The sequence below is a fragment of the Chanodichthys erythropterus genome, chromosome 13 (assembly GCF_024489055.1).
Source record: "Chanodichthys erythropterus isolate Z2021 chromosome 13, ASM2448905v1, whole genome shotgun sequence".
In the NCBI taxonomy this organism is placed as follows: Eukaryota; Metazoa; Chordata; class Actinopteri; order Cypriniformes; family Xenocyprididae; genus Chanodichthys; species Chanodichthys erythropterus.
Window position 1 is genome coordinate 9,961,274 of NC_090233.1, and position 12,266 is coordinate 9,973,539.

Consider the following 12,266-nt stretch of genomic DNA (forward strand, 5'->3'; position numbering starts at 1 on the left):
AACTCGTAATTGCGAACAAAAAAGTCAGAATTTTTAGATATAAACTCGCAGTTAAAAAAGGTAATTGCAACTTTTTATCTCACAATTCAGATTTTTTTAATTAGAATTGTTGACATATAAACTCGCAATTACGTTATAAAGTCTGATATATATGGAAGAGGATTAGGGCCAAGCAATAATAAAACAATAAAACCATCTCGAGATTAAAGTTGTTAAATTTCAAGAAAAAAATCATTAAATTTCAAGAAAAAAGTCGAGATAAAATGTTGAGAATAAACTCGTTAAACTACGAGAAAAAAGTCGTTAAATTACGAGAACAAATTCGTTAAATTACAAATTTGTTCTCATAATTTAACGACATTTTTCTCGTAATTTAATGACTTTATTCTCATAATTTAATGAGTTTATTCTCAACATTTTATCTCGACTTTTTTCTCAAAATTTTACGACATTTTTCTCATAATTTAACGAATTTGTTCTCGTAATTTAATGATTTTATTCTCATCATTTTATCTAGACTTTTTTCTTGAAATTTAACGCTTTTTTTCTCGTAATTTAATGAGTTTATTCTCAACATTTTATCTCACCCTTTTTCTCGTAATTTAACGACTTTTTTCTCATAATTTAACAACTTTAATCTTGAGATGTTTTTTTTTTTTTTTATTGCTTGGCCCTAATCCTGTTCCGTAGATATATGATAGATAAACTCACAGCTGTGAGAAAAAGTAACAATTAGCTTCCATACAGATAATAAATTATCATTATTATTATTATTTTTTACAGTGTATCCCTGTGCGTTTAATTCTGTGACAGCTAAAAATAAATTCTGTCTGAAAGTTAATCTCAGCATTTTAAAGGTGAATCAAGTCAATTTAGTTGTTTCACTGGCCAATGTTTCACGGTCCTGGAGAGCCACAGTCCTAAAAAGTTTTGCTTCAACCCTAATCAAACACACCTGAACAAGCTAATCAAGGTCTGTAGGGTTACTAGTGCCCTGTCCCAAATGGCACACTTCTATGCACTTTTGGTCTTGAGGCCATAGGGTGTCCCATTTGTCAATTTTAGGCTTCAGAAGGGTGCTCGTGAGCGCCCTATTTGCGGCTGATATGCACCCTCAATGCGCACTCTTGCTGAGCCCGCACTGGTGCGAGCTCCACGGCAGACTTCTTCCCGACAGTCAAAGCTGCGTTACGTCATGAAACTGCGGACTCATAGGAAGACCCAAGTGTTTAGGATGTCATTTGGGGGGCGCTCGCGAGCTACCTTCTGAAACCTACAGTCTCATGGACTTAACGGACACGCGCACGCAGCGACCAAGTAAGCCCACAAGACTGAAAGTGCACATGAAGTGCGCCTTTTGGGACACAGACTATCAGGATTGCAGCTGAACTCTGCAGAACTGTGGCTCTCCAGGACCGGAGTTTGCCACCCCTGCTCTATACTGACACCTACTGGCGTGGAAGAAGCATCATGCAGCTTCTTTTTTTTTAATCGGATAACTGTCATGTGCATATTTAATATTTAACATAATTTATATCATCTATGATTCTGACATATGAAAGCCTCACAAAAACTGTGAGCGATAACAGTGTTCAGACATCAGCAGGTAGTGTCAGTATAAACATTTAATTTTAGTTAAAGGTGATAGAGAGGATTTTTTCGTTGACTGAGAATCCAAAGACTGTTACTGAGTTTTTGAAATGAGCGCATGCGTAAAAACAGCCCCCCCTCCATTTCAAAGGAACGCCTCCCAAAACTCGTGCACAAGTATTGGAACACGAGTGTTTACCACCGGAATTCGCTGTGTTGTGTTAGTGGATTCATTATGTCGGACTCACCGCAGGTAACTCATAATCTGCAGTTGTTACTCCTGTCTTCTGACAAAAACATTGCATGCGGCGCCTGTAGAGTGTGGAAAGTTACTGGAGCGCTCGTCTCTCACAAGGAACGTCACGACAGTGATTGACAAGCCAGAGGGCCAATCGTTTACGCGATGATCGCGTAAACGATTGGCTGATGTTTTTAAGGCCCTACCTCGTGCACAGATGATGTATATTAATATTATTACTTTCAGTGCACTTAATAAATAGTCTTTTATCAGTTAGTAAAGACAGTTTCAAGTAATATTGCAAAAATGTATAAAACAAAACATCCTCTTTAGCACCTTTAATATAACTGTCAATGAGGCAGAGAACATTGCTAGACTGGATAGTATTTCTGATCTCAGATCCATCAGTTGTCCTGGGCCTTTAAATTTTAATGGAATTGTGTGCCCAGTGCCATGCCAGATGCCAGTCTTCTTCGCCCTGCATTACTCTCTGCATCACTGCGGGCCAACCTACCCGAGCCGATGGGACACCAGCTGTGACCCACACTACAGATCTGGGTCAGAAAGGAACCAGTTTAAAAAGCTGAAAATGTTGCTGTAGCTTTCGGTTGAACTTACATAATAATAGTAATAATAATAAACAATGAAATATTTTACTTAAAATATTTGGCCCAAGACACTGTAATAGGATAAAATAATAAATATAATTAACCAAAAATGATTCAATTGGATTCAGTCTCTCGCTCTCTCTTTCTCTTTCTCCTTCCCCCTTCTTGTGTGATATTTTCATATCTCCAAAAATAAATTGTTCCTGCTTGGAAGGAGTTTCATTGTACCGTTTTTTTTCCCCCCCATTTTATTTATGTTTCTCAGTTTGATGAAAAGCCCATCCCGGCAGGAATCTTTTCAAACAACAGATGGGTTTTTGGGCTTTTCCACAAATACACTCACTGTGTCCGTGTCCATCTGGATGCACGTGAGTGTTCACAATCAATAAACTACTATTTCAAGCTGTGACCTACAGAGAATCTCCAAACTTCTGTGCTTTAGTTCACAAACAATGACAAAAGAAGCAGTGAAGGGAGAAGCAGATGGACCAAGGTACAGGGATTTTCATTTCGTTTGGTACCTTTAATGTGACTTGAAAAGCAGAGCATTGCCATGTTGATTTGGCTCTTTGTATTAATGTATTCCATTAGGTATTTAACATTTGGAAAAAGAAATGTTCAGCCTGACAAAACTACGGCAAACGCGGCGAGTATGTGTTAGAAATCAGGAATGGTGAGAGAACATTGTGCTTGGTACATTTTTCATCTTCAAAACAAACTTGGGTCTTCAGCCGGCAAAATTTAAAACCGCTTCCCATAATTTTTACAGGTTAGGTCAGTATACGGAGAGTAGACGGTGTTTTATGGCTGTTCGAACACATGAGCGTCTACACTTCGAAAGCAATCCGGTTAAATGCGTTTCGACTCCCTGTGGAAGAGGTCGAAAGTGGTCAAACTCAAAACACACCCCATTTGCACCTGTATTTTACGTATTTTGTATTTTGGGAAATCTGACAGCAGATTAGGCTACTAACTCCCTCCACATAGGCCGACTCATTCCTTTATCTTCTCTTTTTCTCTCAGAAGAGATTCAAGGCAAGAAAGTTGCCTTGGAGACATGTAAGAGTGTGTGACAGTGAGATAGAAAGCCACAAAGAAAGAGAGAGAGAGAGCTGTGTGTGTGTGTAAGGTGTGTGAGACAGCCTGTAGTGTATGTGGTTCATGTATTTATAGTATCAGTAAATGGGGCCTGTCAGAATCCCCTCTAGACTTTTTTAAGATTATAAGAGATGATCAAAAATGTTTTGATGATGAACTTCTAATAAACCAGATTCAATAGCGTTTAATGAGAGCATATTTGAATCCAGATCAGCTATTTTATTAGTCTGCAACATGATTCCTTGTTTGCAGTGTGTGTGTGCTAAACCAAATATCATATTATTCCTTACGCTGCATGCTTGAAAATCCACTGAAACCAGCAGAATGCTATGTTAAAGAACATCTTAAGTGATTTCTAAGTAGTCCAAGCTGGTTATTAATTTGTCCAAGGTCAGGGTATAAAGAATAGACATAGAGGAGGATTCAAGATCTTACAGCTGGTAAAACTAAATTAATCATAATTTAACCTGTAATGCCTATAAAAGAAGATGATGGCAAAACTGTATATGATAAAGCAGTTTTGTTTCCATGAATTTTGTTTGTAAACAGCATGGCTATAAAACACTTGTGGTACGTTACGTTAGATAAATTATTCAAAAGCATTTTTATGATGCCTCTGGAACAAAGACTGAGTTGAGGTTAAACCGCCATCTAGCGGTCAAAGGAGACATGACAGCACAATTCCTTTTAAAACTATTCTGACGAGACCGGAGAATTGTTAAATTTCCCTAATATCATAAAAACTGTTTTATATAAGTAGTTCATGCATTAACTAACAATGAGAAATATATTTGTTCATTTTTATTAAAAATACAACTGTTCACTGTTAGATCATGTTAGCTCAGGTCCATTAAATATTAACAGATACAATTTTTGATTTTCATAATGTATTAGTACATTTTTATTAGGATTTTCCAGCCTTAGTTCACGTCAACTAATGTTAACTAATGAAATTGGTTATTTCAGGTCATTTACTATCCTTGTGGGGACATTCATAAGATTTTATTATTATTATTATTATTATTATTATATTTTTTACTGCACAAAGCAGGTTGGTTCCAGCCTTGGCACCACATTCATAGCCTCCTTGAAGAAATGATTAATCGTAGTATATAAAATGGGATCCATATTTTTATTATTATTGCACACAGTTTTGCATATGGCAAAAAAGTCCACTTCCAAATGTTTTTGTTCTTCAAATATTTATTGTTCATTTTACATTTATCACAAGGGACAGTCAAACATGACTAAAATATGTTAATATATATATATAGATGTTGATGTGTAAAGACATTGACACATTTTATTAAGACACAGAGTGAAAAAGCAAAAGACATTTTTGTAAGACCCTAATTTAAAGCAAAAAATCCCAGTTAAATAGATTCTGCATATACAGTACTTGGTAGATATGCACAACATTGCAGAATTATTTTCCACCATGTTAATACCCTTATGTATTTCATAAAATGGAGTATATTTTAAATATATTATGTAAGAGTCACACATAAAATAACATTTGTGAATGCAAAGACAAATTAAAAATGCATTGCAATACCATCATCTCTGACCTTAAAGGGATAGTTCACCTCAGTATGATTGTTTACGTCATTCCAAACCTGTTTGCATTCTTATATCTGAGAGTTTTGTTGTTGTTGCTACTGTACAATGACAGTCAGTGAGATCCGAAACAACAATGCATGGACACAAACATTTGATGTATTAAAATAAATTAATAAGTTAAATTATAAATCAATAATCTGCTCAATCATAATTTGTGTGAAAAGGAATAAAAGTTGTGATTTGTATGTATAGGTATGTTTTTGTAGTGTTGCAAAAATTCACACAGAGGCACATTTTCCCATGAGCCCATGTTAGAATTACATTATTTCAGATAAACTATCCCTTTAAGCCAGACGCTATTCACTATTTGCCCTATTACATACTATGTGTATTGTAAATAAAATAATATCTATAATTTAAAAACTAAATGGTTTGTAACTGTACGCAAATGATGAACACCCAGTACTATATAGCTCCATATCTAAGATAAAAATAATCTGTAGCCTCTAAGGCACTCTCAAATGGAAAAAGGCAAAGGTCTCGCATGTAACATGGTCAAACGTTTGAATGTCCAGACATGGGAAAAAGAAAGACAAATTTAATAACGGTTTCGGATGCATGTAAGTTTGATATTCAATGAGTCTTCAGATATCTTCATCCAGATGTGCTCACCTCAACTGCAAGAAATGGACAGACAGCTTTAGTTGATAAATAAAAGTCATCAATAATATCATCTTGGTAATAAAAACTAATCACAAGCCTATTAACAAGTTTCCTTTGATGACTAAAGTAACACAATCGGTGAGAAACGATCTATAACATATCAATCATTTTTAAGGGATCAAAGGATTCTTAATAGCAAGCTGTGTAGCTTCAAGAAAGCAACCATACACCTGTGCTGTTTTTTTATTCATTTATAATCATTCAATATTTATAATTTATTTTTATCATATTTTTATTTTATATTATATTTTACAGCTAATTATTTCAGTTATTTCCTTGCTCTTGAAGTACTTAATATTGTTTAATCTTATGATTGTGTGCTTTCAAGAGGTATTTGTCTTCTCGAGTTAAGAGAATGTCTCCAATTTAAGGTTTTTAACATCACAGGTTAGTAATTATCCACTGCTTTTCTTTTAGTATAATAACACTTGTTGGATTTGTGCTTGTCAGACAAAAACCAGTTCAGAAGTTTCAATGAAGTAGGGATGAAGCTCAGATGAAGTTTGAGCATTGAAACATACGCAACAATGCTTCATTAATTTTTTATCATCGCTTTGTTTCTAGCTTCCTCTCTCAGGCTAATAGAATACTTTTTCTTATTACAGTTTTGGTACTAGAAAAATGCAGTTTTGTTAACTGATTTTGGGCATTAGACAAGATTTACTGTTAACTGGTTTGGAGTATTACACAAAACAGTTTTAGATACCATACAAAATGGACGGGATCTGGTTAAAAGACTGGATTCAATATTCCTGGGGTGGAGATGTAATTTTTTGGTCAGCAGATGATCTATTATTTTTTATAAACAGTGCAATGACTGTTTAGAATTAGCCCCAAACTTCTGTTTCTACCTCTAAAGGGAAAAGTTCCTAAGTAAAGCTTAGGTGTCCAACATCAGTCTGCTTCTAATGATTTATGGAATAAAGTTTTGTGTGTGTGTGTGTGTGTGTGTGTTTGTGTTACTATCTGCGTCTGCCCTGGCTCTCAGTAGTATTGGGCACTAGCAGTGAAACTATGAGTTGCAGCATTTAGCAGTGGCAAGAAAAGCAATAAATATTTTAAGTGGCAGAACTATTTACTTGTATCAAATCAGATTACTAACTGGTTAGCATTGTCATCAAGGGCCATTTTAATGATATAATCAATGTTATTCACTTCACCTCTCAGTGGTTTTAATGTTGTGGCTGATCCGTGTTTAGAATATTAATCAACAAATTAGAATGTCAATGAATCAACAATGCCATTGCATAATTGGCTACAATGATTGTACACATGACTTTGCAACATTGAAAAATGTTAATTTTTATCAAGCTTGTATGTTTAGGTTCAGTAATTTCACTTCAATGGCAATTAATAGGTCCTTTTCATTGCCATTAAAGTAAAATAACTGAAGATAAACATACAAGCTTGATAAAAATGCTTATTTTAGAAGACAATTTCAGACGGCACTTAGAGGCTTTTGCATCTGAAGTCTTCATATGTAAACCTAAATAGATGAGAAAAACGTGTAATATTAACAAAAAGAGCGTTACCGTGCTTTTGGGTGGGATGCTGGGTTTTTGTGCAAGAGCTGGTTTCTTCATTAGAGTGGGTTTTGAGGGTTTGGGGGAGGACGGGCCAGCAGTCACGTTTGGAGAGGCTACCAGGCCATTGTCCTGAGCCAGTTGTTCTAGAGGGACGCCTGCTATCACATAGTGTTTCTTCCTCAGTTCACCCAAACGCAGGCGCTCATTTTCCAACATGGTCTCAAGCTCTAGAACCTTCACCTGGGAGAGGAAATAAAAAGCAAAGTTATATAATATGCATCGTATCAACTTTACCTGCAGAAGTGCTGCTTGTTTTCAGGAACTTAACACTAGCATTCGTAAATACACTTAACTATTGGGGTGTTATGAAGTTTTGTACAGATTTTTAAGAGTGAAATTCAAGCACTTTTCCTTCACTTTAAAATAGTGGCAGCTTGTGAAAAGAGTCTTTAACCCTTTAAGCCCTGAAGACATTTTTAGAGTTGTTTTTCTGAGTGACATACACAAAAGTAAAGACTCATAACTCCATAACTATAGCAAGGAGAGTCAAAAGGTAGGTATCGTTTCAATCAATCAATAAATCTTTATTTATAAAGCACATTTAAAAACAGCTGATGCTGTACATGTCACAAACATAAAAATAACATAAAAAATAAAAATAAAAAAATTTATAAAAAGCTAAGGAAAAGAGAAATGTTTTCAGGGATGACTTGAATGTGGCAACAGAAGGGGCTAGCCTGATATATAAAGGTAGGCTATTCTATAATTTCTATAAACTGCAAAGGCCCGATCACCTCGTTTTTTAAGTCGAGTTCATGGTACAACAAGTAAGCACTGGTCACATGATCTTAAGGTTCTTGACGGGGAGTGGCGAGAAAGTAAACTGGTCAAGTACTCAGGGGCCAGATTGTTAAGAGCTTTATAAACAAAGTAAGATTTTAAAATCGACTCTAAATTTGATAGGAAGCCAGTGTAAGTCTGATAAGATGGGAGTAACAGACTCATGCTTGCGCGTCTTAGTGAGAAGTCTAGCTGCTGAATTTTGAACCAACTGTAATCGAGAAAGAGATGATTGGGAGACCCCATAATAAAGAGAATTACAGTAGTCCAGACGTGATATAACAACAGCATGGGATCAATGTTTGAAAATCACCTTTAGATAAGAAAATATCTTATTCGGTCGTTTGATAGAAAACTTTTTACATTTTTAGAAAAAACATTACATTTGGACATGAGAAAAATGCTGACAAAAGGCTTTTTTATTTGACATGCAATAACATAAGATAATGAAATAATTTTTTGGTGAAGTTCCTCTACATGTGAGCTAGCCTGACTTCGTCATACTCATATTCTGTGAGTCTGATACTGCTCCATTGCACTTGAATTATGGGGCGTGTCTTAAACGAACCAGTAAAAAAACCCAAAAACTCTGCACTCAATTGGATAGACCTACAACCAATCAGAGCAACGCAGTAAGTGACGTATGTTGAACTTGTACTTGAACTTTTGCCGAATCTTGTTGGAAGGACGGCAAACACATCTTTCCCATCGACAAATGCCGTGATTGCGGTTCTTTGTTCGTCTTTTAAAATGAATGCGCTGTCGATTTATTTTATTACAGACGTGATAGCGGAATATAAACATCTTACTTCTCCAGCTGCAGTCATCGTTGGTGAAAACCAATTCAACCCAAGTGCTCTTTGATGACGTGGGTGGTTACGTAACCGCAGATAGCCTGTCCATCATCGATTAAAGCCCGCCTTGGCAATTTGATTGGCTCGGCCTTCTGGGAGCCGAGCATAGTTACTCCACAATGGATCGAGTCCAGACCGAAGTTCCCGTCCAAAAAATGTTGTGGGCGGGGTTCGGGCTGGCACCCAGGCTACATGTGAGCTGCATTTGGATAACATTTTGTGGTGATAGCATAAAGTAAAAGTTACAATAATTGGAACCTTGGTAGCCTTTTTTTGTTTAGCCCTTGACACTCGGAAGGCATTTTTTAAAATTGTTGTTCCTCTGTGAGGAATATCTTGTGATCGACGCAAGGGATTATGTAGATTTTGGACATTTTAATCATTTTAATAATGAGAATCTGTTTAAATAATGTGCATTTTCCATGATTGGAGCATGTTTCCTGAAGTTATGAGAGAAAACGTGACATGACTGCCACATCCGTATATTATTTACATATGGGTCTTGCAGGGCTACATGAATATTAAAAAAAAAGCTTAGTCAAAGCCCAAAACAAGTATGCTTGTTGTAATCTACTCCACAAGACCTTTCAAATTACATATGACACATGACTGAGCTCTATGATGATCTGAGCTGTATGATGTTTTTGACATATTACAGTACATAGTACAAAAAAAGTATTTCATAAATTATGAAAACATGTTTTTTTTTTTTTAATTTATCAGCAAATAACTCAGCACTACTTAGGAGTTAATCAAATTGGCTACAATCATTGTAAAGTTCAGACTCTAAGCGTTGAAATGACACCTATTTTGTGTTCTTCAAGGCAGTAGTTTTGAAAAATATTATTCTATTCATAGCTAGTTGGCACCATTGGCGGTACACTCCATTGGCGGACTACTCAGCACTCGTTAAAAATGATATATACGTTCAAAACTCATTTAAAATGATACCTATTTTGTGTTATTCAATTCAGAGGTTGCTTAGTAATTTGATTATGATTTTTTTTTTTTTTTTGCGTGTACGCCAGCGGTACACTTCAGGTTTAAGAAGTAATTCAAACACCATTTATCTCTAATCTTTCTATTTGAGTTTTAGCCGTTCATTTACATTCAATTCATTTTAGTAATAATTTCAACAATTTCAGTAGTAATTTCAAAATACAGAATAACATGATTGCTAGGACACCAGCACTTATTAGCCCACTGTGGCCAGGCATTGCATTGCACATCAGTGGAGCACATTTCAACAAACCGCACAAGACTGTTATATATTTACACTGAATACCTGAAGCAGCTGAAGGTCAACTTAGTGGTGTATACTAAATCACATAAGAGAATCAAGCCCGTGACCTTGGCATTATATATTTTATGACTTCATGTTTCGAATGAAATTATGTCAACACGTCAAGGAAATCTGCACTTTTCTAGCCACTTTATGGGTACTTTAATGCTATTCATTATCATTATGTTGGCTTGAAGAGCATGGCAGTTGCTGACCGACCGCTATCACTGTTTCAGTAAATAAAATGTCATGTCAATCAAAAGTTCAGTGCCACAAGGCTTAGTCCTAGGGTCCTCTGCTTTTCACCTTGTATAATAGCTGTGCTGTCAGAACTAGAGTTTGTAAGCTGTCCTTACTGCTCTTTTTTTTATCTCCCAACAAAGAGGCTTGCTCTATAACTTGCTCTCATCTAGACTGCTCTGCAGCTCTTTGGTGTCAGAGTGTTTTGCGTGTTCTCAGCTGGTGTCCGTTTCCCTGTCTCTCTCTGTCTGTTCAGTCTTGTGACAACATGTGTGGCTCATGCCATCTCTCTGCCCAGTGATGCTCACTAGAGCTCCATCACTCTTTGGTTTCTCATGCCTGGCTTTGATCTTGTGTACTACTCCATCTATGAGTGAGATTGCCCCATTTTTATTTGTTTGCTGTTTCGGGCTGCTCCCTCCTAACAATCTCTGCCTGTTACTGACCTTGCTCTTGCTTCATCCCTAGATTAACGCTGTGTGTGGACTGATCTCCTGAAGCTGACCTCTGCCTGTCTGACTACTATCGTCATCCCCCTCTGAGCCGACCGAACGAACGCACAGCTCGAGATACAATCATCATTACAGATTTGTGACGTGCTATGCAGAAGCCATCCAAAACTCTCCTGACATCAGATACGGTGATGCATTAGATTTACTTTAATGAGGTCCATTTCGGATCACTGACTTTATGTTAAACGGGTCAGATTGGCTAGGGTGTGGGTTTACCAAACACAACACATACAGAGCTCGGGTTTTCTGTCCTAAAGAGCTCATTAAGAGCAATTCTAGACATCGGAAAAAAAAAAGTCATCAAAAAAGTAGCTTGATCAAGTGGTGGATCAGCTGATATAAAATGCAGCAGCTAGAGTGCTTACTAGAATCAATAAGTATGATCATATCAGCACATTAGGATAACTTTTGTTCCCCAACACTACTCCCTTACAGAAAAAGTATGTCAAGTCATATATGCACATAAACATCATCTTTACAATTTCATTAAGCATGTGACAAAAAAAGCTTGTTAAAACAAACCTGTGACTCCATTTCTTCTCTTTTGAGCTTAATTAGAGACATGCCAGAGAAGTCCATGGTGTCTTAATGTGCAAGAGAAGAAAAAAAACAACTGTGTGAATAAGTCATTGTCATAGAATCACTATATATTTTTTATTGAAGAGAAGCAGGTGGAACCATGACCCAAAAGCCCCTGTAACATCACACTTACCCTTATCCTCGATCTGTTCCAGGCCGGTCTTGGTGGACGCCACCACGTTAGCAGCCATCTCATTAACATGACGCGAGGCCTGCTGAAGAACGCCGAGCTTCTTACTTCCGCGGTCAGCTTTCACCTGTAGATGAAAAGGAAAAGATGTGAGGCAGTGCCTCAAAACATTCAGATAATAATAAAATGATAAAAAAAAAAAAAAAACAATTGACAGAACAGAGATAAAACGAAGCAAATTTGACAAAATATGAAATACAATAGTTTGTGCAGGGCTCCAGACTGCAACAAAAAGGTCAAGACAACACAGACAACACAGTATAGACTATTATGGACCCTTTTTACATTTCTGGGTTTGAATTGCAGGACAAACATCTTTTGAGGCATATTGGAGATCACAGAAAATAATTATAATAAATATTGTGTTCCCATTTGCAAAACAGCAAAATGAAAAAAATGCACTATTGCGTTTCCATGACTATGCAC

At 36.4% G+C, this 12,266-nt stretch overlaps 1 protein-coding gene across 1 annotated transcript in view; it reads right to left on the minus strand.

Annotated features, from left to right (window-relative positions):
• Positions 1–4,685: 4,685 nt before the first annotated feature.
• hip1rb (huntingtin interacting protein 1 related b) overlaps positions 4,686–12,266 on the minus strand; it is a 51,917-nt gene continuing 44,336 nt past the window's right edge. The window contains exons 29-32 of the mRNA XM_067406097.1: positions 11,784–11,907; positions 11,594–11,655; positions 7,350–7,583; positions 4,686–5,771 (exon numbers count right to left, since the gene is read on the minus strand). Of these exons, the coding sequence (XP_067262198.1) occupies positions 5,763–5,771; positions 7,350–7,583; positions 11,594–11,655; positions 11,784–11,907 (429 nt within the window). The 3' untranslated portion in view covers positions 4,686–5,762. The remainder of the gene's footprint in view (positions 5,772–7,349; positions 7,584–11,593; positions 11,656–11,783; positions 11,908–12,266) is intronic.